This window comes from Pinus tabuliformis, chromosome 5_2 (genome assembly GCF_031772625.1).
Source record: "Pinus tabuliformis cultivar Carrire ecotype Pingquan chromosome 5_2, CPIR1, whole genome shotgun sequence".
NCBI classification, from domain to species: domain Eukaryota; kingdom Viridiplantae; phylum Streptophyta; class Pinopsida; order Pinales; family Pinaceae; genus Pinus; species Pinus tabuliformis.
In genome coordinates, this window is record NC_142306.1 from 562,612,735 (window position 1) to 562,637,942 (window position 25,208).

The window sequence follows — 25,208 nt, forward strand, 5'->3', positions numbered from 1 at the left end:
GAAGTAAGTAACTGATTTCCCAACTCTGACCTCTTTGTTGGGCTAGAGACCCCTTTTGATGCTGAAGCTCCCTTTGCCGCTGACAAGTGCTCCCTCTTTAACCTTTGCACTGCTGCAACAACTCCTTGCATCTCGCACCGTTGCACACCTCTTTTTGCCATCCTGCAGTGGTGCAACACTCCCATCCCTCTTGCACTGTTGCATCTTGCTAGCCTCGTGTTGTCTCGGGACTCCTGCACTATAGCTCTCTCAGCCGCTTCATCCGCATCCATCTGTACCCGACTCAGCCAGTCCTGCTACTCCTCTTCGGGGCTCCCGTAGCAAGGTCTAATCCAAGAGGCTGGGTACCTCAAGGATCTTGCCCCTCATCGCCTGTAGTGCGCCTGTCTACAGCTCGATGTCTCCCCCCTTCCGCTCAAGTGGTGAGTGTGCACTCATGGCACATTGATCTTCTGTCTCCACTTCCTTCTTTGCCCTTGTTGGCGCTGCCTTAGTCTCAGAAGACTCTCGCTTACTCTTCTTCCTTGGACACCGGGTGGCATAATGACCCAGCTCCCCATAGTGGAAGCACTTGATCTTGGAGAGATCCTTCTTCTTCCGCTTTTCTTGCTTTCCCTCAGATGCTAGGGCAACATCCTCCTCCTCCTGCTTGACTCTGATCCCCTTGCCGCTGCTTCCCACCTTTGACTGTTGTCTGATCTCTTCTTGGCGAAGAGTCGCCCACATCTCATCCCAAGGTGGAAGTGTCCCTCTGCCCAGTATACTCTGGACAAATACCTCCCAGTCTTCTGAGACAGCATTCAGGGCTGTCCTCACCATCAATTCCTGATCTGGCATGGCTTCTATAGTAGTCAAATGATCTCAGATCTCATTTATTCCTCCGAGGAAGGTGTCAATCAGGTTCTCCCTTCTTCATTAGATATGACCTCAGCTGATTTTCTAGTAACATTCTTCTTTGCATAAAATAATGATGGTACAATTTCTTTAGGGCCTCCTACATCTCATTTGTCGTTTCCTTCTCGGCAATGTGTGGTACTACATGGTCCTTGACCCCGTCAAGGATGATGCTCTTGGCCCTCGTCATTGCCTCCTCGTACTTGTCGTTCTCAGCTAGGTCGACTGGGATAGCTATCGTCTTCAAGGTGAAATGTTTGACACGATTTCTATTAAGTACAAATAAGATTTTGGCCTTCCAGACTGCGAAGTTTGACGCTTCGTCCAGTCTGCCCTGGTCTCTTACTCTGTGTAGTTCCATGATGCTCTTCTAATTCCCTCCTGGAAGTTCTCAATGTGACTCCCTCTGAGTCTTGATTTCCCTCCTGGAAATCCTTCTGCCGATGTTAAGATGCCCCTACTTTGACCGTCTGTGCAACCGCACCACTGATCCAAATTTCTTGGCTAGAAACCCTCGGTAGCAACTCCTCTTGGCCTTGCCATGTCAGGTACTGTTCTGACTACAATACCTCACCAGTTCCACTCTGCAACGTTCCCACAGCCTTCTAAACCCCAACAACCTAAAGTTGAGAGCTCCTAGGCTCTGCGCAATGCCGGCCTCCTCAGTCAACTGTGTCAACCCTCCTAGCTTTTGCATGGGTCTCCCTTTGCCTCCCTTAGCCTCTGCACTGCCTCTTCCTAGCTCACCCTTGATGACGCAGGCATTCTGTCACTCTTCCCTTGTTGCTGCTCTGTTAGAAACAACTTCTGTCACTCGGGACAGTTGTTTTCTGCTGCTATTGCTCCGCTTGGCTGATGTCCTCAGTTCTCCTGTGATCTTCAACCACGCTTTGATACCATGTTGAAGTTTTTAAGTCTACCAGTTAGAAACCCTCCATGCACTTTATTGATTTATTGCTACCTACTTGTTCTGTTACTTAAGAAGTTATTTACAATGTAAATACTGAAAATAAACACTAGTGCATGCTCAACATATTACAGATCAGTGTTGAAAATATCGGTATCGGCAAAATATCGGCGAGGGTCCAGAAAATATCTTATCGGCAATATCGGCGAAACTATCGGCAAAATATCGGCAAATATCGGCAAGCATAAAAAATAATTTTTTCAAATTTTTAAATATAGCCGATATTTTGCCGATATTTTCAAAATATCGCGATATTTTGCCGATATTTTCCGATATTTGCCGATATTTTGAAAATATCGTGATATTATCAAAACAGAAAATATCGCGATATTTTCTTGGCGATATATCGTTTTGCCGAAAATATCGCGATATTTTCGAATATCGCCGATATATCGTCGATATTATCAACAGTGTTACAGATCATCAACTGAAGGAAACAGAAACAATCACACCAAATGACACCGTTATTTTTGGACTATTGTCCTCGGAAAAACCCAATGCGGGAAAACCAGTTGAGCTATCTAAGGGTTTTCTTATTAAGCAATTTCAGAGTACAATTTGGGTGCCAAATCCGACTTACCCAACAAAGAATTTCCTTGGCAGTAGTACCTCTTAGTCTGAGACAAATGTCCCGACTGAAACCCCGGATAAAACTTCTGGCAGCTCCTCAGTTCCAGTCTGCCCTAGAAACCCCAACGTCTTCCTTTCTGGACTGCGTCAACCTCTCTCTCCCTAGCGTTGGCCCTGTGTCACCCTGAATGGGCCTGCGTCAGCCTTAGGAGGCCCTGCGTCAACCTTCTGGCCCTCTGCGTTAGCAACACTGGCCTCTCTGAAGCACTGCGCAGCTCCCGACTGCCTCTGCATGGGCCCTGGCTGCTACTGCGTCACTCTCTTTGGCTCCTGTGCTGCTCTCCCGGCACTATCTCTGCCTCTCTGTCTCTTTGTACTCAATGCCCCTCAGCTGCAACTCCGATCACTGATTCTATCTCTCTTAGCAAACCCTGCTCTAGAGAATAGAATGACTGATCATCTGGTGTACTCTCCAAGTGACCCTCAAGCCTCCTCTTATACTTTTCTCGTTGACATATCAACGACCGAGATTAAGTCCCTAATCAACGGCTAAGATTAGATCTGGCTTGATCCATGTCTTTTGGACCATTCTAACACAATTTTATATTAATCCACATTAATATTTTAATTTTCCTAAGTTTAGACTTGGGGACTCCATTAAAAATATTAATTATTTTAATATCTCCTGAACTGTTTAGAATCTGCCCAAACCCTTTCTAGGTATTGGAGATCTCATGTGCCCCAACCTCCACCAAATTTCGTGGCTAGAGAACATCCGATGCTACCACAAATCAACACCAGAGGCTGACGCAAGGCAAGTTGGGGTGACGTTGGGCTGATGTTGGGCCATAGAGGCTGGCACAGTCCTTAGAGATAGACGTTGGAGATTTCGTGGGGCAGATTAGGAGCTAAGAGCTGTGGGATTGTTCATCCGGGGTTTTAGCTGGAATATCTGTCTTCGACTGAGAGGTACTACTACCGAAATCATTCTCTGTTGGGTGAGCCGGTTTGGCACCCAGATTGTATTTTGAAACTGCTTAATAATAAAAGCCTCAGATAGCTGCACCGGTTTTCCCACATTGGGTTTTTCCGAGGACATTGGTCCAAAAACAACGGTGTCACTTGTGTGCTTGTTTTTTCTTCAGTTGATGATTTGTAATGTGTTGAGCATGTACTTGTATTTATTTTCAGTATTTACATGGTAAATAACTTGTTAATTAAACAGAACAAGTAGCAGAAATAAATCAGAAAGTACATGAAGGATTTCTAACAATTAGACTTAGAAATTCCAACAATGACTAGAAGTTGTGATCATCTATCTGAATTGACTGAAAATAAGTTTCCTCAAAAGGTTGAACTTGGAAGATAATGGAAAACATGAAGTCAAAAGCTTTGGTACATTATCCTTTCAATTAGAATCCAGAAGTAATGTATCTATTAACAATATTTTATATGTTCCTAGTTTGAAGAAAAAAATGTTGTCCATATCATCTCTTGAAGACAAAGGATATAAAGTTGCTTTTGTTGATGGACAAGTCTTAGTATGGAAGAAAAATGCATTTTTTGAAACTACTAAAGTCATTGGCATACGAATTGGAGGACTGTATCGTCTCCTTAGTCACTGAATCCAAGCCCTTTTACACAACACTACTGAACTTAGTGAGATTTGGCATCAAAGGTATTCTCATATGCACTACAAAGCTTTGGGAAGTGATCTGAATTGGATCCTCAAACAATTTCATAACTGTTAAGAATGGATGACAGACTTCAAGAAATCTTATAGCTATCAAAAATAACCTCTGAATAATGGTAATTTGCAACCAGCACAGAGCAACGAGGACCTTCGGTTAAAGCGTGCCGACCGTTGGCCCATGGAGACTGTGCATGGCGCAAAAATGGCAATTGGGAAGTTCAAACCCAAAAACGGAGGCTGGTTTTGATACATGTTTATCGCTGGGCAAAACCCCTCGAGAAGAAAAGCCCTGAGCACTTAGTCACAAGGAAACCAAAAAACCGTGGGAAAGCGCTAAAACCGACAGGCGGGTCCCACGCGCAAAATCGGCGGAATATTGGAGGCATTTCGGGTGGTAAGTGGGTTTGGCCAAAGACCCAACGATTCCATACACCGAGTGACACGTGTCTAGCGGGGAGAGAGAAAAATCGCTTACATCGTGGACTAACGGTTGAGCAACTCAACCGCGCGACATAAGCGAAGACCGTAGGATCTGGGGGCTCCAGATCAAACGGTGGAGGTTCAACCCGATGGATGACTGGACCCGAGGGAGAAATAAGCTACGATGCATAAAGATTTGAAGTCTGATTTGACCGATGAGTCGACAGAAGGATCCGTTTCGCAGGCATCTGGGAAATAACGGAAAAAAACGACTGTTCAGGAAGAATTGACACTCAGTTCGCAAGAAGACAAGTGGCCACCTCTCTGTAAAGCATTACGCAACAACGATGATGCAGGGCAGAGGAGTCCCAATGGATAGAGGCAGGCGATTTAGAGAGCCGGGAAGACGGAGTGAACAGTCGAAGAAATGAACCGGCTTTAAAGCCACGAGTTGACAGAGACAAGATAGAGAGAGAGACAGTGAGGCAGAGAAGCAGTGAAGAAGCTGAAGGCCGAGAGACACAGAAAGAAAGGCAAAATTGCAGAGAACAGAGGAGCCGAGCTGACCATCAGAGTAAGGGCAGCATCGAGCAGACAGAAACCAACTGAGGTCGAAATTCAGTAAGGGGAGTCTGTGAACACTAAGGACTTGGGAATTCCAAGTGCCATCCTACTGATCATCCTCTATTAAGAGAGACTCAGATTGAGCTCCTTATTGTAAGACTTTGCTTTGAAAACATAATAAAAAGGCCACCACTGAAAGCTGGACCAAGAGACGTAGCCCAAGAGGATTGGGTGAACTCCTTATTAAATTTTGTTGTGCTTCTGTTTTGCTTACTGTGATCTCTTATTGTTTCAAGTGTCTGTGTATTTTGCAATCTTATCGATCCGTTGCCTAAGATAACATAAACACACACACCAACACATGAGTTTGTAATACCTTCATTAATTTCTTGAGGGCACCTAGGGGTGATTTCAGATCAAGTGGTATCGAGCTATAGGTTATAAGGTTAGACAAACTTGTGCTGGATTTAGCTATTGAATGCTAACTAGATCAAAGCTCAAATTAGGAGAAGGAGAGTTGGTCGAAACTAATCCTGAAATTGGAAGAGTCTATCCTCAGAAGACAATGTCGGAGGAAGGTTCTGTGGGGCCAGACCCTCAATTTATAGATAGTTTCCTGGCCATAAGGTCCATGGTAGAGGAAATGTATAAGGACTTTAGAAAACATAAAGATGAAGATTCATCAGGCTCCAAACAAGATAAAGGAGAAGAAGAGTCTCTCCTCCATGACCACTCAAAAGGCAAAGGGAAAGAAGAAAACTTTCTCACACCTCCTAATAGCCCTTGACATAAAAAGAAGACATCTTTGATTAAACTAGATGTTAAATTTGATTTACCAATATATGATGGAGAGTTGAATGTAGAAAAACTAGACAATTGGATCAGACAAATTGATGTTTATTGCAGAGTGCAGAGTATTGATTCAGACAAGAGCAAGATTCAGCTGGCTAGCCTACGCCTTGGAGGCACTGCCTTGGTTTGATGGGAAAGCAGGACCCAAGCTGACATGAAGAGACATGATAAGACTCTTTCTATATGGAGTGAATTTGTTTCTGCAATCAAAAGCAGTTCTATCCACTGGCCTACATGCAGCAAGCCATAATGAGCTGGCAAACTCTCCGACAATTGAAAGGGCAAAGTGTACAAGGTTACACCCAAGAATTTAGGAAGAGAGCTTTGATTCTAGGAATCTCATTAGACTCACCTGAGACTTTGTTGAAGTACATCGGTGGTCGACACAACTACATGAGGCACACTATCCTCATGTTTAATCCCACTAGTATAGATGAGGTATCTGTGCAAGCTACGCATCTAGAAGCTAGAGGAAAGAATGGAAACCCAGAAGTTGGGGGATCATCCCAACCCACTGCAAGCAAGAATAAGGAGAAAAGAAAACAAAAATGGAAAGCAAGGAAGGCCAACACTGCACAGAAAAACAAATCTTCATGCATTCACTATAAGAAGAATGGGCATGATGATGAGCACTGTTGGATTTTGCATCCAGAGCTGAGACCTAAGAAGTTCGAGGGCAAGAAGAAGAAGACTGCTGCAGCTATTTAGAAAGATTTAGGGTTGGACTCAGGAGATGAAACAACCATTGCAGCCACAGATATAAAAGGTAAGAATTTTGAAGCATCTACTAGTAATTCTGCACAATCTACTATTGATGAAGAAAATGAAAGAAAAAGTCATGAGCTTTTCCATATTCGAGTTATTTCCAAGCATCAAAAGATTGATACTTTGTTTGATAGTGGCTTGCAAGTAAATTTAATTTCTGAAGCAATTGTAAAGAAGTTGGGATTACTGACTACACCTCACAAGAAACCATACCCATTAGGATGGTTAAGTGATAAAGCCATAGTTTTAAAAACCGGCCACAAAAACCGGTAACCGGTCTAACCGGCCGGTTGGAGGCCTGGCCGGTCCGAACTGGCCTAACAAGCCCGGTTTATTACCTTATGTGCCCAAAAACAGGCCCTAACCGGTCAAAACCGGCCGGTTTAGGGCGGAACCGGCCGGTTTGTAGCAAACCGGCCGGTTCCGTCCTAAACCGGCCGGTTTATGGACAACATTGTTTCTTATGTCTCCAACATATGGAAATGCTTGCAGGTGGTTTCTACTATGGGAAAACAAAGAGTAAAACCATCTCTTCTTCTTGCTAAAATAACTACTAGCTCCTTGAGAAAGGTGCCCACTTCTCAGAAGTTGAAGAACAGATCACACTCAACATAACTGCAGTTATGAGGATACCAAAACAAATCACCCATTTTCTTTGCACTCTCAAAGAAATTAATATGCATAAAATTTGGAAGGGAAAAATCAAATCTTGGTGGCCGAATTCAACTTTATATATTGAAAAACAACATCAACAAAACTGCTTGTTCAATTCTCACTGGCTCTCAGCATTTGCCCCGTCTTGCACCACTGTTAAACACTTGTTAGAAAATAGTTAAAAATAAACCAGAGATACGACCAATGGGCCACGGTCATTAAAAGTTCAAAAACTTCACACACAGAGCTGCACTTTCAATAAAGGTATCAAGAAAGAGTGAGTACGCTGATAAGTAATCATATGTCTAACAGAACTGAGATTGAAATAGAACTGAATCAAAAAAACTAATGCTTTTGTTGTGGTGAAATTTTTTGTATTAGTTTTTACAATTAGCACACCCAACTCCATCGATTCCAAATAAAATGAATCCAAATGTACATGGTCCAATATAAGAAGATGAATCCCAATTAAAAAAGATCGCTACAGCTCATGAATATACCCCTCACCTTGCATACTCAGATTTAGGAAAAGGTTTCAAGTTTTCAACAGATTTCAAAAACAACTTCCATTCTATTTTTCATTGCATAGAAGCAATCTTTCAGGGGGTCAAAGTAACATCACCATACCTTCTTCTCAATCTTTTCTTTGACCATAAACAGTTGCTCGTAGTTAAAAAAAAGTAGTTTATGGAGGTACACTGTAGACTTGTAGTAGGCCAATGGCCTCATAGCTTGCAGCATTGTTTTTGGACTTTATAGGCCATTTAGAGCCTCATTTCTTATGTATTTTGCTATTTTATCGATGATATGTATTGCACTCGGTGCCATTTTGATATATTCACCTTTGCATGGTATATAAATGAGCAAACTTTGCATATTTTGTCTCTATTGGCTTGGAATCATGGTTTTACATCTTAAAAATAGTTTTGTTTCATTAAAAATTAATTATTTAATGTATTTTTTTAAAACCGGTTCGTTTAGACCAAACCAGTCCCGGTTAGACCGGTTCCGGTCGGTAAACCGGTTCATTAGGTGGACCGGTCCGGTCACCGGTTCCGGTTTTAAAAACACTGGATAAAGCACAACCTCAAGTGACTAGACAATGCAAACTTAAGTTTTCTTTTGGGTCAGCATTTGTAATTTTGTAGATGAGGTTGAGTTAGACATAATTCCTTTGAATATATGTCGAATTGTTTTAGGAAGTCCTTACTTGTATGACAAAAAAGCTATTTTCTATAGGGCTGAGAACAAATATCTACTCGTTAAAGATGGAATCGAATAATTTGTAAGAGGTTAAAAGCTCAAGAATAATTATACTCTCATAAACTCAGGGCAGATGAAACGAATTATAAATTCATGCAAACAATTTTCACTGATGGTTGTAAAGGAAAAGAAACCTGATAAAACCAATGTATCTGAGGGTTGCGATGCTAAACAAGAAGCTGATTTAGAAAAAGTTGTTTCAGAGTATGATATCTTGTTTCAAGAACCTAAAGGTTTGCCACCCAATAAGGAAATAGTGCATGAAACTAATTTGCAGCAAGATGCTCCATTGCCTAACATTGGAATGTACAGGTTGTTCGCTTTAGAGAATGTAGAAATCAAAAAGCAAGTGCAGGAGTTGCTCGAGAAGGGGTTCATTAGACCTAGCACATCACCATGTGGATCTCCAATCGTTTTGGTGAGAAAGAAAGATGGCTCGTGGAGAATGTACATTAATTACCGAGCACTGAATAAGATAACAATAAAAAATCATTATCCCCTTCCTCGCATAGATGATCTATTAGATCAATTGAAAGAAGCTGTTTATTTTTCCAAGTTAGACTTGCATGGTGGATATCATCAAGTTAGAGTTGCAGAACAAGATGCATGGAAGACTGCTTTCAAAACAAAGAAGGGATTGTATGAGTGGTTGGTTATGCCTTTTGGCTTAACTAATGCTCCTGCTACTTTCATGAGAATAATGAATGATGTACTTAGACCTTTTCTTGATGATTTTGTTATTGTATATCTGGATGACATTCTGATATTTAGCAAAACATGGGAAGAACATTTAAAGCATGTTAAGCAGGCACTAGATGTTTTGAAAAGAGAAAAACTTTATGTTGAACTCTCAAAATGTGAATTTGGCAAAACATCTTTGAATTATTTAGGACATATAGTATGGGGTGGTGAATTGAAGATAGATCCCTCTAAGGTGGCAGTCATTGTAAACTAGCCTAAACCCAAATCTGCTATAGAAGTTAGGAGCTTCTTAGGATCATCACAATATTGGAGAAAGTTCATTTCTAACCTTTCCTTAATTGCAACTCCCTTACATGCTTTAACAGGATTGAACAAGGTGTTTCAGTGGGGAGGCAAACAATAGAAAGCCTTCGACACCTTGAAAGAAAATATTAGTACAGCACCGGTACTAGCATTGCCAGATTTTCAAAGATCGTTTGGGATCCAAACGGATGCTAGTGACTATGCCATGGGAGCAGTGTTGATACATCACGATAAACCCATATGTTATCATTCTGAGACATTTAATTCTGCAGTAGTTAACTATCCCACATATGATAAAGAATTGTATGCATTAGTACAAAGTGTGAAAAAGTGGAAACATTACTTAATGGGCAAAGAAACAGTTATACATACTGATCATCAACCACTTCAATATCTACACTCCCAAACTAAGTTGCAACAATCAAGACACTATAGATGGATGGGTTTCTACAACAGTTTCATTTAGTCATCAGATATAAAAAGCGCATACACAATAAAGTTGCAGATATGTTATCTAGACCCATTATAAATGCATCTACTATACTTAAGCATAATTCTATGTTACATGAGAGCTACATTGAACAATATGCTCAAGATATAGACTTTAAAGATGTATATTCAACTTTAAGTCAAGGCAAACAAGTATAAGAATTGGATTATCATATTAAGGACCAACTCCTATATCATTGTGGGAAGCTATGCATTCCACAAACTGAAAGAGCAAAGATAATTCGAGAAGCACACACTTCTCTAGTATCAGGTCACTTTGGGGTAAGTAAAATAGTTGCACCGCTGCAAAGATTTTGTTATTGGCCAAAAATAAATGAGACCGTTTCTAGATATGTAAGAGGGTGTATTATGTGTGCTAAAAGCAAGCCCGGCAATAGAAAACTAGGCTTGTACACTCCATTACCAGTTCCTTCTCATCCTTGGGAAAGTGTTTCCATGGACTTTGTTGGAGGACTGCCTAAATATAGGAAAGGTCATGATTATCTGTATGTTGTTGTGGATAGGTTCAACAAAATGTGTATTTTTATATCTTGTAGTAAACAGATTATAGCTGAACAAACTGCAAAACTGTTCTTTCAACATGTATGGGTTTATTTTGGATTACCCACTTCCATTATATCTGATTGAGACACCCGATTTGTGGGAAAGTTTTGGTCAAGTCTGTGGGAACTGATGGACACCAAACTGAAGAAAAGCACAACTTTCCATCCACAAATTGATGGCCAGACAGAAGTAGTCAACAGGACAATGATCCAGTTGCTCAGGGGATATTGTAGCAAGCATCCTAAGTTTTGGGATGAACATTTGTGTTATGTGCAGCATGCTTACAACTGAGCCAAACATTCTTCCACACCAAGGTCTCCCTTGGATTTTGTCTTTGGTAAGGACACAACGGTTGAGGGACACAACGATGTGGACAAGGCAACTAGGTTCATTGGATAGATCCAAGAGATCCATTAGGGAGTACAGGAACAACTGGAAAAGAGTCAGGCCAAATACAAGGCAAGGCATGACAAGCATCGGATGGAGCATAGTTTCCAAGTTGGTGATCAAGTTTGGTTGTATATCAGCAAGGACAGGATGCAAGGTGAAGGTAAAAAGCTGAAACCAATAAGGTATGGACCTTTCAGGATCCTTGAGAAAATTGGTGAGAATGCTTTTCGCCTTGATTTGCCAGCTTATATGCACATCTACTCAGTCGTCAATGCAGACAACTTGAGACTATTTGAACCTTCGTTAATTGAAGATCCTGAAGAACAGAGTCAATTGCCTTCTATTGATGACCTGCTACCTGAATATCTTAATGAATTGCAGGAAGACACAGTTCTGGACAGGAAGGTGAGAACGACGTGCAAGGGAGATGTTGAGTACCTTAGAATTGGGCTCAGGGGTTCAAAGCCAAGCAGTGCAAAATGGATAGAGATTGGACAGGTGAGAAAGTTGTATCCTCACTTAGTCGATGCTTGAAAACCAACTTTTGGTGGTCCAAAAGCTTTTTCAGTGGGAAGGCCATGATCCGAATTGGATCCTCAAACAATTTCATAATTGTTAAGAATGGATGACAGACTTCAAGAAATCTTATAGCTATCAGAAATAACCTCTGAATAATGGTAATTTGCAGCTAGCACGGAGCAACGAGGACCTTCAGTCAAAGCGCGCTGACCGTTGGCCCATGGAGACTGTGCATGGCGCAAAAATGGCAGTTGGGAAGCTCAAACCTAGAAACGGAGGTTGTTTTTGATACGCGATTAGCGCTAATCGCGTATCGTTGGGAAAAACCCCTCGAGAAGGAAAAGCCCCAAGCGCTCGGTCACAAGGGAAACTGGAAAACCATGGGAAAGCACTAAAACCGACAGGCGGGTCCCGCGCTTGAAACCGACAGAATATCATAGGCATTTCAGGTGGTAAGTGGGTTTGGTCGAAGACCCAGCGATTCCATACACCGAGTGACACGTGTCTGGCGAGGAGAGAGAAAACCGCTTACATCGCGGACTAACGGTCGAGCAACTCAATCGCGCGACATAGGCGAAGACTGTAGGATCTAGGGGCTGCTCCAGATCAAACGGCGGAGGTTCAACCTGATGGATGACCGGACCCGAGGGAGAAATAAGCTACAACGCATAACGATTTGAAGTCCGATTTGGCCGATGAGTCAACAGAAGGATCCGTTTTGTAGGCATTTGGGAAATAACGGAAAAAAACAACCGTTCAAGAAGAACTGACACTCAGTTCGCAAGAAGACAGGTGGCCACCTCTCTGCAAAGCGTTACGTAGCGACGATGATGCAGAGCAGAGGAGTCCCAATGGACAGAGACAGGCGATTCAGAGAGCCGGGAAGACAAACCGAATAGTGGAAGAAATGAACTGGCTTTAAAGCCACGAGCTGACAGAGACAAGACAGGGAGAGAGACACTGAGGCAGAGAAGCATGAAGAAGCCGAAGGCCGAGAGACACAGAAAGAAAGGCAAAATTGTAGAGAGCAGAGGAGCTGAGCTGACTATCAGAGTAAGGGTAGCATCGAGCAGACAGAGACCAATTGAGGTCGAAATTCAATAAGGGGAGTCTGTGAACTCTAAGGACTTGGGAATTCCAAGTGCCATCCTATTGATCATTCTCTGTTAAGTGAGACTTAGATTGAGCTCCTTATTGTAAGACTCTGCTTTGAAAACATAATGAAAAGGCCACCACTGAAAGCTGGACTAGGAGATGTAGCCCAGGAGGATTGGGTGAACTCCTTATTAAATTTTGTTGTGTTTCTGTTTTGCTCACTGTGATTTCTTACTGTTTCAAGCAATGTGGAAAAAGTCTGGAAAAAATGGGGATTAAATCCCCAAAATGCGATTTTTTTGGCTGGCCGATTAAATCAGCTGATTTTTTCCCAGTTGAAAAGTTGGTATTAAATCGAAAAAGTCGGGATTAAATCGGGACTTTTTCCAAAAAATCGTGAATGTGGTAGTTTCTTTAACGATTTTTTAATTTTTTTTGAAAAAAATCGGGAATTTTTTGAAAAAGTTGGGATTTTTTAAAAAATGAATATTTTTGTATTTTTTTAATTTTGTCGACTTTTTCAAAAAACTCCAAACTTTAACGACTTTTTCAATTTCTAGACCCTTGCCAATTTAATCCCGACTTCGACTTTTTCCACATTGGTTACAAGTGCCTGTGTATCTTGCAATCTTATCGATCCGTTGCCTAAGATAACATAGACACACACACCAGCACATGAGTCTGTAATACCTTCATTAATTTCCTGAGGTCACCTAGGGGTGATTTCAGATCAGGGAGATTAAAAGATTTTGTTAAAGGTGTACATGAACTTAAAGCAGACCATGATAGAGTATGCAAAGGATGTGCCCTTGGGAAAAAGGTTAAAGGAAAATGCACTAGCAGTGATAGTAGATCCAGAGTAATATTGGATCTTGTGCATTCTGATGTCTGTGGTGTTGGAAAATGGAAAGCGACAAGTATTAATCTTATTTTCCTTGACCTTGATATTTGCTTGTGAATCTTATTTATCTTCTTTATGTTCTTTTGTTAGATATTTTCATCAAACAATATCAAGAACAATAATAGCAACAAAAGAGGACACAAATATTAGGCTCTTAGCTAGGGAAAAACCCTTCCAAGGGGAAAACCCGAAAACTCTCCTCTTAGAATTTTCTTCAAATGAGATACAAAGACCCAAGCCTTAGACTAGGCCCTTCTCTTAGTGCCAAGTCAGCCCTTCCTGAAGTCCTTCCTTGATTCTACACCAACTAGCTTCAAAAGCGCAACTTCGACCTGCCAAATTCAACACTGCAACTTGTCCTACAGGCTGCAACTTCGACCTGTAATTTTGGCCTTGCAGCTTATTTGGAAACCCTAATTCAGTCTCCTCCTGAGACCTTCCTAGAGCAAGACAACTCTCCCAAGATCAATGAGGTCAATATAGGGTTTTCTCCCTTCCAACTATAAGATTCTATACTTTGTCCTACTGTAACTTGGACCTGCAATTTCAACATTGTTAGTTTTTGGTAGCGTCGAAAGTGATATAGACTTGAAAATTGGTGGAGAGGCTAAGGTGTATGAGTTCTAAAGAACCCAGAAACCTTTTGGTGAAATTCCACCTGGAGTGTATTTTATTAAAACAATTAATATTTTTAATGGGGTTTCTAAGTCTAAACTTAGGAAAATTAAAATATTAATGGGTATTAATCAAAATATGAATGAGAATGATCTAAAAGGCAGATCAAGTCATGTTTTAATCTTAGCCGTTGATTAGAGACTTAATCTAGGCCGTTGAAGACTTAATAAGAAAAGTGTAAAATGGAGGCTTGGGGTTCATTTAGAAACACACACGGGGAGAACAAATTGATCAAGAATTCGATTCCTAGGGTAGGGTTTGCTAAGGATTTCGAATTAAGTGATCATTCTGCAGCAGAGGGGCAGTGAGAATCCGAGAGAAGGACTTTCCAGAGAATACAGACAGAGAGGTAGAGAGAGCTAGCAGAGAAGAAAAGTTGCTTATCACGCAGGAGCGGGAACTCCCAGGAACAACAGTCACTGCCGGGAAATGTCAGAACAACTGGGAAAGCTAACGCAAAGGGCAGAGGTCGGAACTGCCAGGAACAACTGGGACAACGAGGAACTGTCGGAACAACTGGGAACAACTAGAACAACGGGGAACTGCTGGAACAACTGGGAACGCTGACGCAGAGGGTAGAAGCCGAAATTGTCGGGAACAACCGAAACTGCTGGGAACTGTCGGAACTGTCGGAACATCTAGGAAAGCTGACATAGAGGGTAGAAGTAGGAACTGCCAGGAACAACCGAAACTGTCGGGAACTGCCGGAACAACCAAGAAAACTGACATAGAGGGAAGAAGAGGTGATGCAGAAATAGCCGGGGTTAGCTAGTCTTGTGCCGGACCAGCCAGAATTCCGCCGGGTGAAGTGAGGTAAAATTCACTCAGATTTTTTCCGCCAGCATTTTCTCTGTAAGGATTGCTAGATGAGCATCCTGGATTTGTATACGGATATTTCTCCTGCATAATAATAAAACCCTCAGAGCTGCTGCATTGGTTTCTTCTGGGGACTATTGTGTCCTATGTATCTTGTTCTTTGCTTTGTTTTCTGTTTCATGAGATCAAATTTTTAATTAGTGTAGGCTGCAAAAGTAATTTGCTTCAGTATTCAGAAGAATAACTTGATGAATGTAATTTAAAAATCAAGTAGGTGAAGTAGATTCAGATTTGTTGTAGTAGGGGTTCCTTCAAGTCTAGGAATTTTCACATGGTATCAGAGCATTGATTTTGAAACAGGAAGAGCAAATCTAGTGTTGAGTAGTGAGGCTGAACGCTGCACTTGGCAGCAATTCGAATCCCCTTGAAGGGATTGCGCAGTCCTTGCTGGGAAGCAAATCTGAGGAAATCTCTCTCTGAGTGAGACGACATAGAGGTGCGATTTCCAGTTCGTGAGTTTGCAGAGGCAGAGGAAGTGATGTAGAGCCTCAGCACAGTGCTTGAAGGGTGCAGTTTCTGCCGAGGCAGAAATTCGTCGGAAAAGAGCGAAAACACATAAAAGGGGAATTTTCTCCTCAGAGGACTTCCAACCAAGGAGTCTAAATCTTTACTTGCTTAACAACAGCAGAGAGGGGCAGATCTACAAGCTCTCGCAGGGAGTGCGTAGGCCAATCCAATGTTGTGCAAAGGAGAGAGGAGGTCATTCAACATTTGGCAGAGATGGTAGCCACATCTCCAGGAGGGAGGTGGGGAGATTTAGAGTTGTAGTTCGAAAGAGCTACAGATGGGTAGGATCCTTGAGGAGTCCACCTCTTGGATCAATTCCTTGCTATGGGAGCCCAGGATTCAGTAGTAGCGAGATGGAATTAGTGTCAGATGATGCAATGGAGAGTTTGGAGGACATATGCAGCAGCTTGGGACCAGAGACTGATCAACGCAAAGCAAGGTTGGCAGCAGTGCAGTTGGCACAGTGCAGGAGTCAGCAACAGTGCAGAAGATTCAGAGGGTCAGCAGCAGTCAAATTCCAACATTCATTGTATTATGCTGAACACAATTAAGTTTAGCTAATTTTGGATGTTTTTTAGTTGCTTCTCTCAGCGACTGAGTTGCAGCATAGATGTAGTGTTAGCAGTGGCAGTGCTAGTAGCATAGCAAATGTAGCGTTTGAGAGGGAGCTGTAGTACAGATGCAGCAATGGCAGTGGCATTGTCATGGGCAGCAGTACAGTAGCAGTAGTAGCACAGTGTTGGTGGTAGCAGCAGTGCAGAAAGAAAGTGCTTCAAACATAGAGCAACATGCAAGTGGACATTGTTGCTAGAGCACTTTCCTCGCTAAGAGGGAGTGTTAGTTTTTGGTATATCGAAAGTGACGTAGCGTTGAAAATTGGTGGAGAGGCTAAGGCACATGAGTTCTAAAGAACCCAGAAAACGATTGGTGAAATTCCACTTGGATTGTATTTTATTAAAATAATTAATATTTTTAATGGGGTTCCTAAGTCTAAACTTAGGAAAATTAAAATATTAATGGGTATTAATCAAAATATGGTTAAGAATGTTCTAGAAGGTGGATCAAGTCATGTTTTAATCTTAGCCGTTGATTAGAGACTTAATCTGGGCCTTTGAAGACTCAACAGGGAAAGTATAAAATGGAGGCTTGGGGTTCATTTAGAAACACACACGGAGAGAATGAATTGATCAAGAATTCGATTCCTAGGGCAGGGTTTGCTAAGGATTTCGAATTAAGTGATCATTCTGCAACAGAGGGGCAATGAGAATCTGGGAGGACTTTCCAGAGAATATAGACTGAGAGGCAGAGAGAGCCAACGGAGAAGAAAAGTTGTCTGTCACGCAGGAGCTGGAACTACCAGGAACAGTCGGAACTGCCAGGAGCTGCCGGAACAACCGGGAAAGCTGACGCAAAGGGCAGACGCCGGAATTGCCGGAACAACCGGGAACTGCCGAAACAGCCCAGAACACTGATGCAGAGAGTAGAAGCCGGAACGACCGTGAACAACTGGAACTGCTGGAACAGCTAGGAGCACTGATGTAGAGGGTAGAAACTGGAACTACTAGGAACAACCGGAATTGTCGGAACAGCCGGGAAAGCTAACGCAGAGGGAAGAAGAGGTGATGCAGAAATAGCCGGGGTTGGCCAATCTTGTGCCAGATCAGCCGAAATTCTTCTAGGTTAAGTGAGGTAAAACTCACTCAGATTTTTTCCGCCAGTATTTTCTCTGTAAGGATTGCTAGATGAGCATCCTAGATTTGTATTCAGATATTTCTCCTGCACTAGTTTTCTCGCATTTCGTTTTTCCGGGGACTATTGTGTCCAAAAATAAGTGTCCTATGTATCTTGTTCTTTGCTCTGTTTTCTGCTTCATGAGATCAAATATTTAATTAGTGTAGGCTGCAAAAGTAATTTGCTTCAGTATTCAGAAGAATAACTTGGTGAATGTAATTTAAGAATCAAGTAGGTGAAGTAGATTCAGATTTGCTGTAGTAGGGGTTCTTTCGAGTTTGGGAATTTTCACAAGCCTCCTTCTGCAGCACTAGAAACCCCATATCTTTGCACGTGTGAGAGAGATAGAGCCCAAAACACAAGAAACTTCATCCTTCTTCCTTCTCCAAGGCCTTCACTCTTCCATTCTTCTTCTCCTAGCTTCAAGTCGAACTCTTTCTTGATAGATTGAACTTGTGTGAGTGAGTGAATCCAAATGAGGTCAAGCTGCTTCTTTATATAGCCTTCTCAAGGGGTCAAACTCCCTCCTTTAAGCCGACTTGATGATCCTAAGGCCAACTTGCACTTTTGGAGCTTCCAGGACTTTCTATACTAAAAAATAATTATGTTTACAAATATATTTTGCTCAGAAGTGTCTTATAAACATGATGTTGACTCCTTTGACTCAAGACATTAAATCCTAAGACCTAACAAACCCTAGAAGCACGAAGAACATGATTTAACCTATAAGACCATCAATAATGGACATGAAACCTATGTCACATGGTTTGGGTTTGAATTCGAGTTCGGAAACAATTAAGTTCGATTCGAATTCGAATTTTCTAATGAGGTTCATATGAGGTTTGGCATTAAGTTTGACTATATATATATGACATAAAATAATAAAAAATCAAAATCAATCAATAAAACTATATGAGTAGCAGTGAGCACCCACGAGCCACAAATCACAACCACTATTAACTTCATACTCCAGGCGGCAGGGACAAGCAGCGTCTAGAAATTGAATTCAAGAAATTGCAGAGAATACAACACGTAGCGGAAGCACTGAGCACAATAGAGCGAGTACACTCAGAATAAAGTTGGCTTGTGAAAATCTATCGACAACCATGGTAAATAAAGCCAAACCAGTGTCCGCTGCGGGAAACTAATTGGTGGGAAGCGAAACAAGAGGAAATCATGTGTTGCCCATGGTTTTTCTCATAAACCTTAGAACAACTGACAAAAACTGCCCGAAATCTAACCTCGAACTCCAATTTTTTTTTTTAAATTATAAAATTGGGCTTCAGGTTTGTCTTTAGGTTCGAATTCGTTGAGGTTCGACTATCAGGTTCAAATTCATTGAGGTTCATCGAACCTGAACGAATTTGAATTTTTTTTTGGGTTCGCCGAATTTTGAACCTCAAGGTTCAAATTCGACGAACCCTGTGACAGAGCATGAAACCCATGCTTTAATAATAATAACTTTTCTTTTCTTGTTTGTTACATAGGATACATATTGAAATGAGTACAACAATTCTAAAGACCGAAACTAGTTACATTTTCAACACTCCCTCTTAGCTAGGGAGGTATTCATAATTGTACAACTAGTACAACATTGTATCTCAAACTGAAGAGTTCTCACAAGAAGAGTTGGATTGATAATCCATACTTTAATCATCATCATCATGATCAGCACTGCCCCTAGGGCTTAACTAGACAAACTCTTCTTTAATCAAGAGCATTATACTGGGAGGCTTTACGTGTGATACTGCACTACCTCTACAAGGTACATACTCCATTCGGAAGTCTTCAAGGTATGCCCTTTTAGAACTATTCCTATCTTGGATCTCCAATCCTGAGTCCTCAAAGAATATCAATCCTCTTTGACCACTCTTCTCTTGGATACCTATCACAAACTCAAAGAGTGTCGGTACCTTTTCTTTCTTGGATGTGTTATCCTCAAGGAAACCACAAATGCTTATCCATTCCGATATCATTCTCTCTTCCTCACCTGAAGTGGAGAATGCACATGTGATGTCCAACATCACTCCCTCTCAACCGGAGAGGATATCCCTATTCTCCATTAATCTTGAGAATATAACCTTGCTCCTATACAAGGAGACTCCTTTACTCCCCAAAATCAAAGGAAATCTAGACTTCCTTTCTATTTGGCAAGTCACCATCACAAGCCTTGCAACTTGTCTTTATAAGAGTATTAGCTACCAGTTCTTCATAGCTACATGGCTCCCTCTTTCTTCTGCATCTCTTGCTTTCTTTCGAGGTAGCATGGAGCCACCTTCTCTCTTCAATCTTGTGACAGGATCCAGGTCACCTTTCTTGCTCATCACTCTTATCTTTAACACGAAGGCATTATACTGAGCCTTCCCAAACTTCAAGCTGATCATAGCTTCTTCTTGAAAGTGATCTTTCTTTGACCTTCAAGTTATCTTCTTGCACTGCTACCTTTTAATCCCAAGATGTCCATATCTTGACTTCACAGTTCCTAGATACCATATATCGAGCTTCTCTTAATATCCTTAATCCCTACAGTTGAACTTGCCTCAACTGCCATCATGTATCCCTGCAACATTCTACCAGGTAGCAAAATAATATGTTAACCAGATAACCAACAATAATGAAAATCAGACTTACCTCATTATGATGACCACCTCGTTCCATCAACATCCTCATGGTCCATCTCAATATGAACCTTCCTTCATGCGTCAGAGTGCCCAATGATTGCACTTGATTACCAGGTTACAACTTTTCTTCCGGAGATTATACTGGATGTTAGTCATTATTATATATATTCTAAAGAAAGTCCTAAATTCTCTTTATACATTCTTAGGTAAGTCAAATCCTATTTCTGCTGGAAATACTGAGGGGGTGAATCAGTATTTCCCTAATTTTCAATTGGTTATTTTATTTATCACTCAGAAGTTAGAACATCAATACTTCAAACAGTGCAGAAACCAAGAAGAGACACAGCACAATATTTGGCTTAAACAAAGCGCTGTATTATGTAGTGTACAGTGTACATACAACAGTTTACGAGGTTGGCCTAGAAGGAAGTGCGAGACTCCCAAGATTTTTTCCAGCAAGCTGGAAGGAAGCAAAGCTCTCTAAAGGTTAAGCTCTCGTACCAGGGATAATGGCCCGTGTACAATCACTGCTACAACTGCCTCACTTACTGTTGCTGCTACTGTCCACCGTTGTCCACTACTGCTACAGCTGTTGTTACTTCAAATCTCCCTGCTGTCACTATTACCATCACTGCTCCCACTCACTATGCTGGCAAACATGCTTTTACTGCTGCTATATTACAATATATCACTGCCATACATCTCCCAACCACTGTATATCGAAGAGGGGTCCCTAGCACTCAAATATCTCGGTTAACTGTCCAGACATGTCAAGGTTACTGTTAATGGGATTACTGGTAAGCATTAGGGCTTCTGCCACAATGTCATTATTATGACACAACAAATATCATCACAATCATCACTGTTACTGTATTAAGATCACTGTTGTCATGCTATCATCTAGGTTTCGCTGTCATTAAGTTTACTATCAATGTTGTGCAATCAGGGTCAATCTAATCTGCAAATATTCACTCCAAAATGTCCTAGATCTATGATGTTTCAAAGAAATGATGCAACCGTCTTCTATGGTATGAACCACTGTTCAGTTCTCTGTTTTGCATCTCCTTACTGCCAAGATTCGGTTGTGGAATGTTGATAACAATGTTGTAAGAAAGCTATTCCAACTATGGCTGTGAGTTCTTGCCTGCCATGCTACTAGCTTTTCAAACAAATCCTTAACCACAATCTCAACTCTGCAGCCAGAATAAAGACAATCTCGTATTTCCCTGAGGCTTCTTCTAGTGAAGATGTAGCTATGGTTGGTCTTCATAAAATGATTCGAAAAACTTTATTATTTTCTTCTAGCATGTTCTTCATGCTTTTGTAATTGGTCAAAATGTACTTTTGTAAGTCATGTTTTCCATGACATTGAAAGAAGAAAAAATATTATTTTATTTTAATATACAAGTGGCTCCACAAGTGCAAAGTCGGCCTACAAAGGTCAAGTCAGCTTGCCCAAGAGACACACCCATTCGGATCATCTTGATGACTATAAATAGACCTCATTCGTCCTCCTTTGAGCGTAATCCAATCACTCACTCATATCTGATCTGATCTCCTATCCGAAGGACTACAAGGAAGAGCGTAAGGGTATATCAAGGCAAGATGTCTTCGCTTTATCTCTCTCTAAGATCTGATCCTGTTTGAGTTGAAGGCCGAAGTTCTGTATCTTCTGTTGGAGGGTCCAAAGTTCAAGTTCTGTGATCACTACAGTCTGCTACTTGTCCGAGATAATTGTCATCTGAGTTCTAGAAGGGTGTATCAAAGTACTTTCTGAGGTCTGAAATCTGACCTAGTCCGAAATCCTTGACTGCTGAAGTTTGGTCTCTAGGCCAAGTCCTAGAGAGGCATCATATATGTAGTGTTTTGAGATCTTTAAAATTAGTCCAAGATCTGGAAGGAGGTCCGAATCTTCCCTAGTCCAAGATCATTGACTGTTGGCCTCTAGGCTGAGCCCTAGAGAAGTACCATTTGTGTGTTGTTCTGTGATCTGAGCTTATGTTTAGTCCAAATTTGAGGCTTCCTCAGATCTACAACTAGGTCAAGACCTGGGAAGAGATCCGAGCCATTTAAAGACTGTAATTGGTCTGAGTTTTGTGTTTCCTCAGGACTGCACTCTATCAGAAATCCGAGCTTCAGAAGGAAAGTGTTATCCAAGCTTGGGTACAGTATTATGGTAAGAAGATCAGCCTCTTGAAGTTGATTTTTCAGATCATGTTGGACTACTTGGAGACATTTTGCATTGGTGACTTAGCACTTGTGGAAGCCTTCTTGTGATCAGAATAGTCCATGTCTTGATGTATTCTTGAAGGATCTCTCTAAGAAAAGAATTTGTTGGGTTTTCCCCTTGGTGGGTTTTTTGCCCTGGTCTCTGACCTAAACATTGGTGTCTCTTATTATTGTGCTGTGTGATCTCTTCTTTCTCCCTACTGTTATTGATTGATTTTCTGAAGTGTAATTATTTGATGAAGAGAAAGTAATTGCAAAGAAAACCTAATATGTTCACAAATAATTATCAGAAGTTCAGAAATTTCGCTTATACACATTGTACTTGGATTTTAAAACATCTGCCACCTCCAAATCCTCTGGAATTTCGTCCCTTCCATGTTCAGGCCTCCACAAATTCCAGACCGCATGGTTCTTCCATTGTGGCCAAAATATGCTTCACTTCCAGTGCCTCCTAAATGTTGTTCACATTCACCCTATGAATCTCTTTTCTCATTCTTCTGCTTTTTTGTCTAGTTGACTGTTTGCTGCTGCAAATTATAACTTTGAAAAAATTCTTCCTCCTCCCTTTCTAGGTTGCCCTAAGCAAGTTTTCAAATTGTTCCTGGATATTTTATTTTAATGCAGATCCGTCGCGGTAAATATTTTTCACTAGTTTTCGAGCACTTCATTTAGAACAATATTTCTATAAGATCTTGGAAATCCTCAGCCTGAGGTTGATTGTATTTTGCAGGATATGGATATTAGAGAAACATTAATGAGAGCTGAACGCTCTCTGAAATTGAGCAAGCGGAAAGATTGGTACAAGGTTCTTGGTGTTTCAAAGACTTCATCTATTGCAGAGATCAAGCGAGCATATAAAAAGCTAGCACTACAGTGGCACCCTGACAAGAATACAGACAATATGGAGGAGGCAGAGGCCAAGTTCAGAGAGGTGGCAGAAGCATATGAGGTAAGAATTATTGCATTTAAGTACCACAATTCAAATAGCAGCTTTTATTTTGGTACAAATATACTTCATCATTGTAAATAGGCATTAGTTGCTAAGCGTCACATTATCCACAAAGAATGTAGCGTGCTGTATGTCAATGATGGTGAACAGATATTGTTTTCAGCAGATAACATATTTCATAAATGCATCTCTAGCAAGATAAAAAGTTGGAAATGGCAAATTCTGCCTGCATAGGAACATCTTCTCAGCAAATAAATATGCATGATGAGGTTTAGCAACCAAATGATACAGCAAATTCCAAATACAGCCATGATCTTAGTAATAATACATGTGCCATTATTATTACTGCTGTACAGTTACAAAGGCTCACTGAGATGCACAGCAGAAAAAACGCTCAGATACTGTAGGTTATAGAACTTGCTATGTTAAAGATGCAAACTTCTTAAAAGAAGAACCTAGGAATGATATGACACGATTTACAGAAAATTGCCTTGCTTATCAGTGCTTCCCTTTTCTTGCTTGAGAACATATTAGATAGATGTAGCTTTCTTCAAGCAAACTTCTGAGTTTCATTGAGTTTGTTATGGCATTTTATTCCTCAATGTATTTTACTTTGGTTGCAACATGCAATGCACCATTATCTGTTCAGTCATCACAATCCAATGAAAATGTTTCCCAATAGGAAATTGAATTTAATGGGGATTTGGTTGCAATTTCTGTATTAGGTGCTTGGAGATGATGAGAAGCGAATGAAGTATGATAGAGGTGAAGATATTGAAGAGACTGGTATGGGTTCTGGTGGCTTCAACCCTTTTGGTGGTGGTGGGCAACAATTTACATTTCATTTTGAGGGTGGTTTTCCGGATGGTTTTCAATATGGATTTCAATAAGGACCTCAAAAGTAAGACTTCTCATATCGCAATTTTTGCTTGATAGTCGTTCATCCGTTAGTAGACAATTCTTGCAATGACAAAGGCAGCTTGAAATTTAACTCTTGAAATCAGGAGTTGAGTCAAAATTGGTTGTTCTACAGCAGGTCTGGATTAATTGTTTTCATTATTAAATCTTGAGGGCTATTCTTTGCTCAGAATTTGTGTTATCTGGTGTTCAAACTTCAAAGCTACTCATTGTTGCAAGGATTGAAATATGGACACTGAAATAGGTTGGAAAGATTCTTTCCTTTCAAGGATCATTTATTCAGTTATGTCTTTGCCATTGCCATGGATGTCCAGTGGAGGATATCTAAAATTTGAATACATATTGCGAGCGGGACCTTTTTGTCCAATAGGTTCTTCACGAGTGATAATGAATACTCATTTTCTTGTTCAATTGATCATTCAAGGTATTGTTTGAGGATGTTGACATGCACTCTAAATCATTACATTCCAAGGAAAGGTATTCATATTTATGAATCCACGAAGGCACAAATATTCAACCTCGTGTATTTTTAACTGAAACTTGTTGTAGAATTTGAGATTTGGACTTCAAGCTAGTGAAACTCTGGATTTGAATGTTCCATGCTTACTAGGCATCCATGTTCTGACTCTGACTTCAGAGCTCTGCACTGGATACATACAAACTGCCCATGCTCTTTTCGTTTCATAATTTTTTTCAATTCTCATTCTTCTTTACACTCAAGAACAGGTAGAGAGAAATATATGCACAAATGGTAAAGTGGATCATCATCTCCTAAATGATAAAACTTATACGAGGTTAATGTGAGAATTTAAGTATGATATTTCATGTGCTTCAACAACTTGAAATTATTGAATAAACTGAAGAGAAGCCTAAAATATTACAGCACATTCAACTTTGAAAGTTGATTGTTGATAATTGTTAATTTAAATGAGCTGTTATTTTATGGAGAGATTGTTCTTATACCTATCTTAAAATGAAATTTGATGATAAGTGTACTTGTACAACACACTAGGAAATTGACTTAAATATTGAGTTTTGGGTCAGATCTATAGTTGACAAATGACACGGAAACAATATATATATATATATATATATAT

At 40.7% G+C, this 25,208-nt stretch overlaps 1 protein-coding gene across 1 annotated transcript in view; it reads left to right on the forward strand.

The window, feature by feature from the left end:
- The window catches only part of LOC149160207 (dnaJ protein P58IPK homolog B-like), a 340,558-nt gene extending 315,830 nt beyond the window's left edge, over nt 1-24,728 (forward strand). Inside the window, exons 9-10 of the mRNA XM_089436667.1 lie at nt 22,975-23,193; nt 23,919-24,728. Of these exons, the coding sequence (XP_089292793.1) occupies nt 22,975-23,193; nt 23,919-24,083 (384 nt within the window). The 3' untranslated portion in view covers nt 24,084-24,728. The remainder of the gene's footprint in view (nt 1-22,974; nt 23,194-23,918) is intronic.
- The last annotated feature ends 480 nt before the right edge of the window (nt 24,729-25,208 follow it).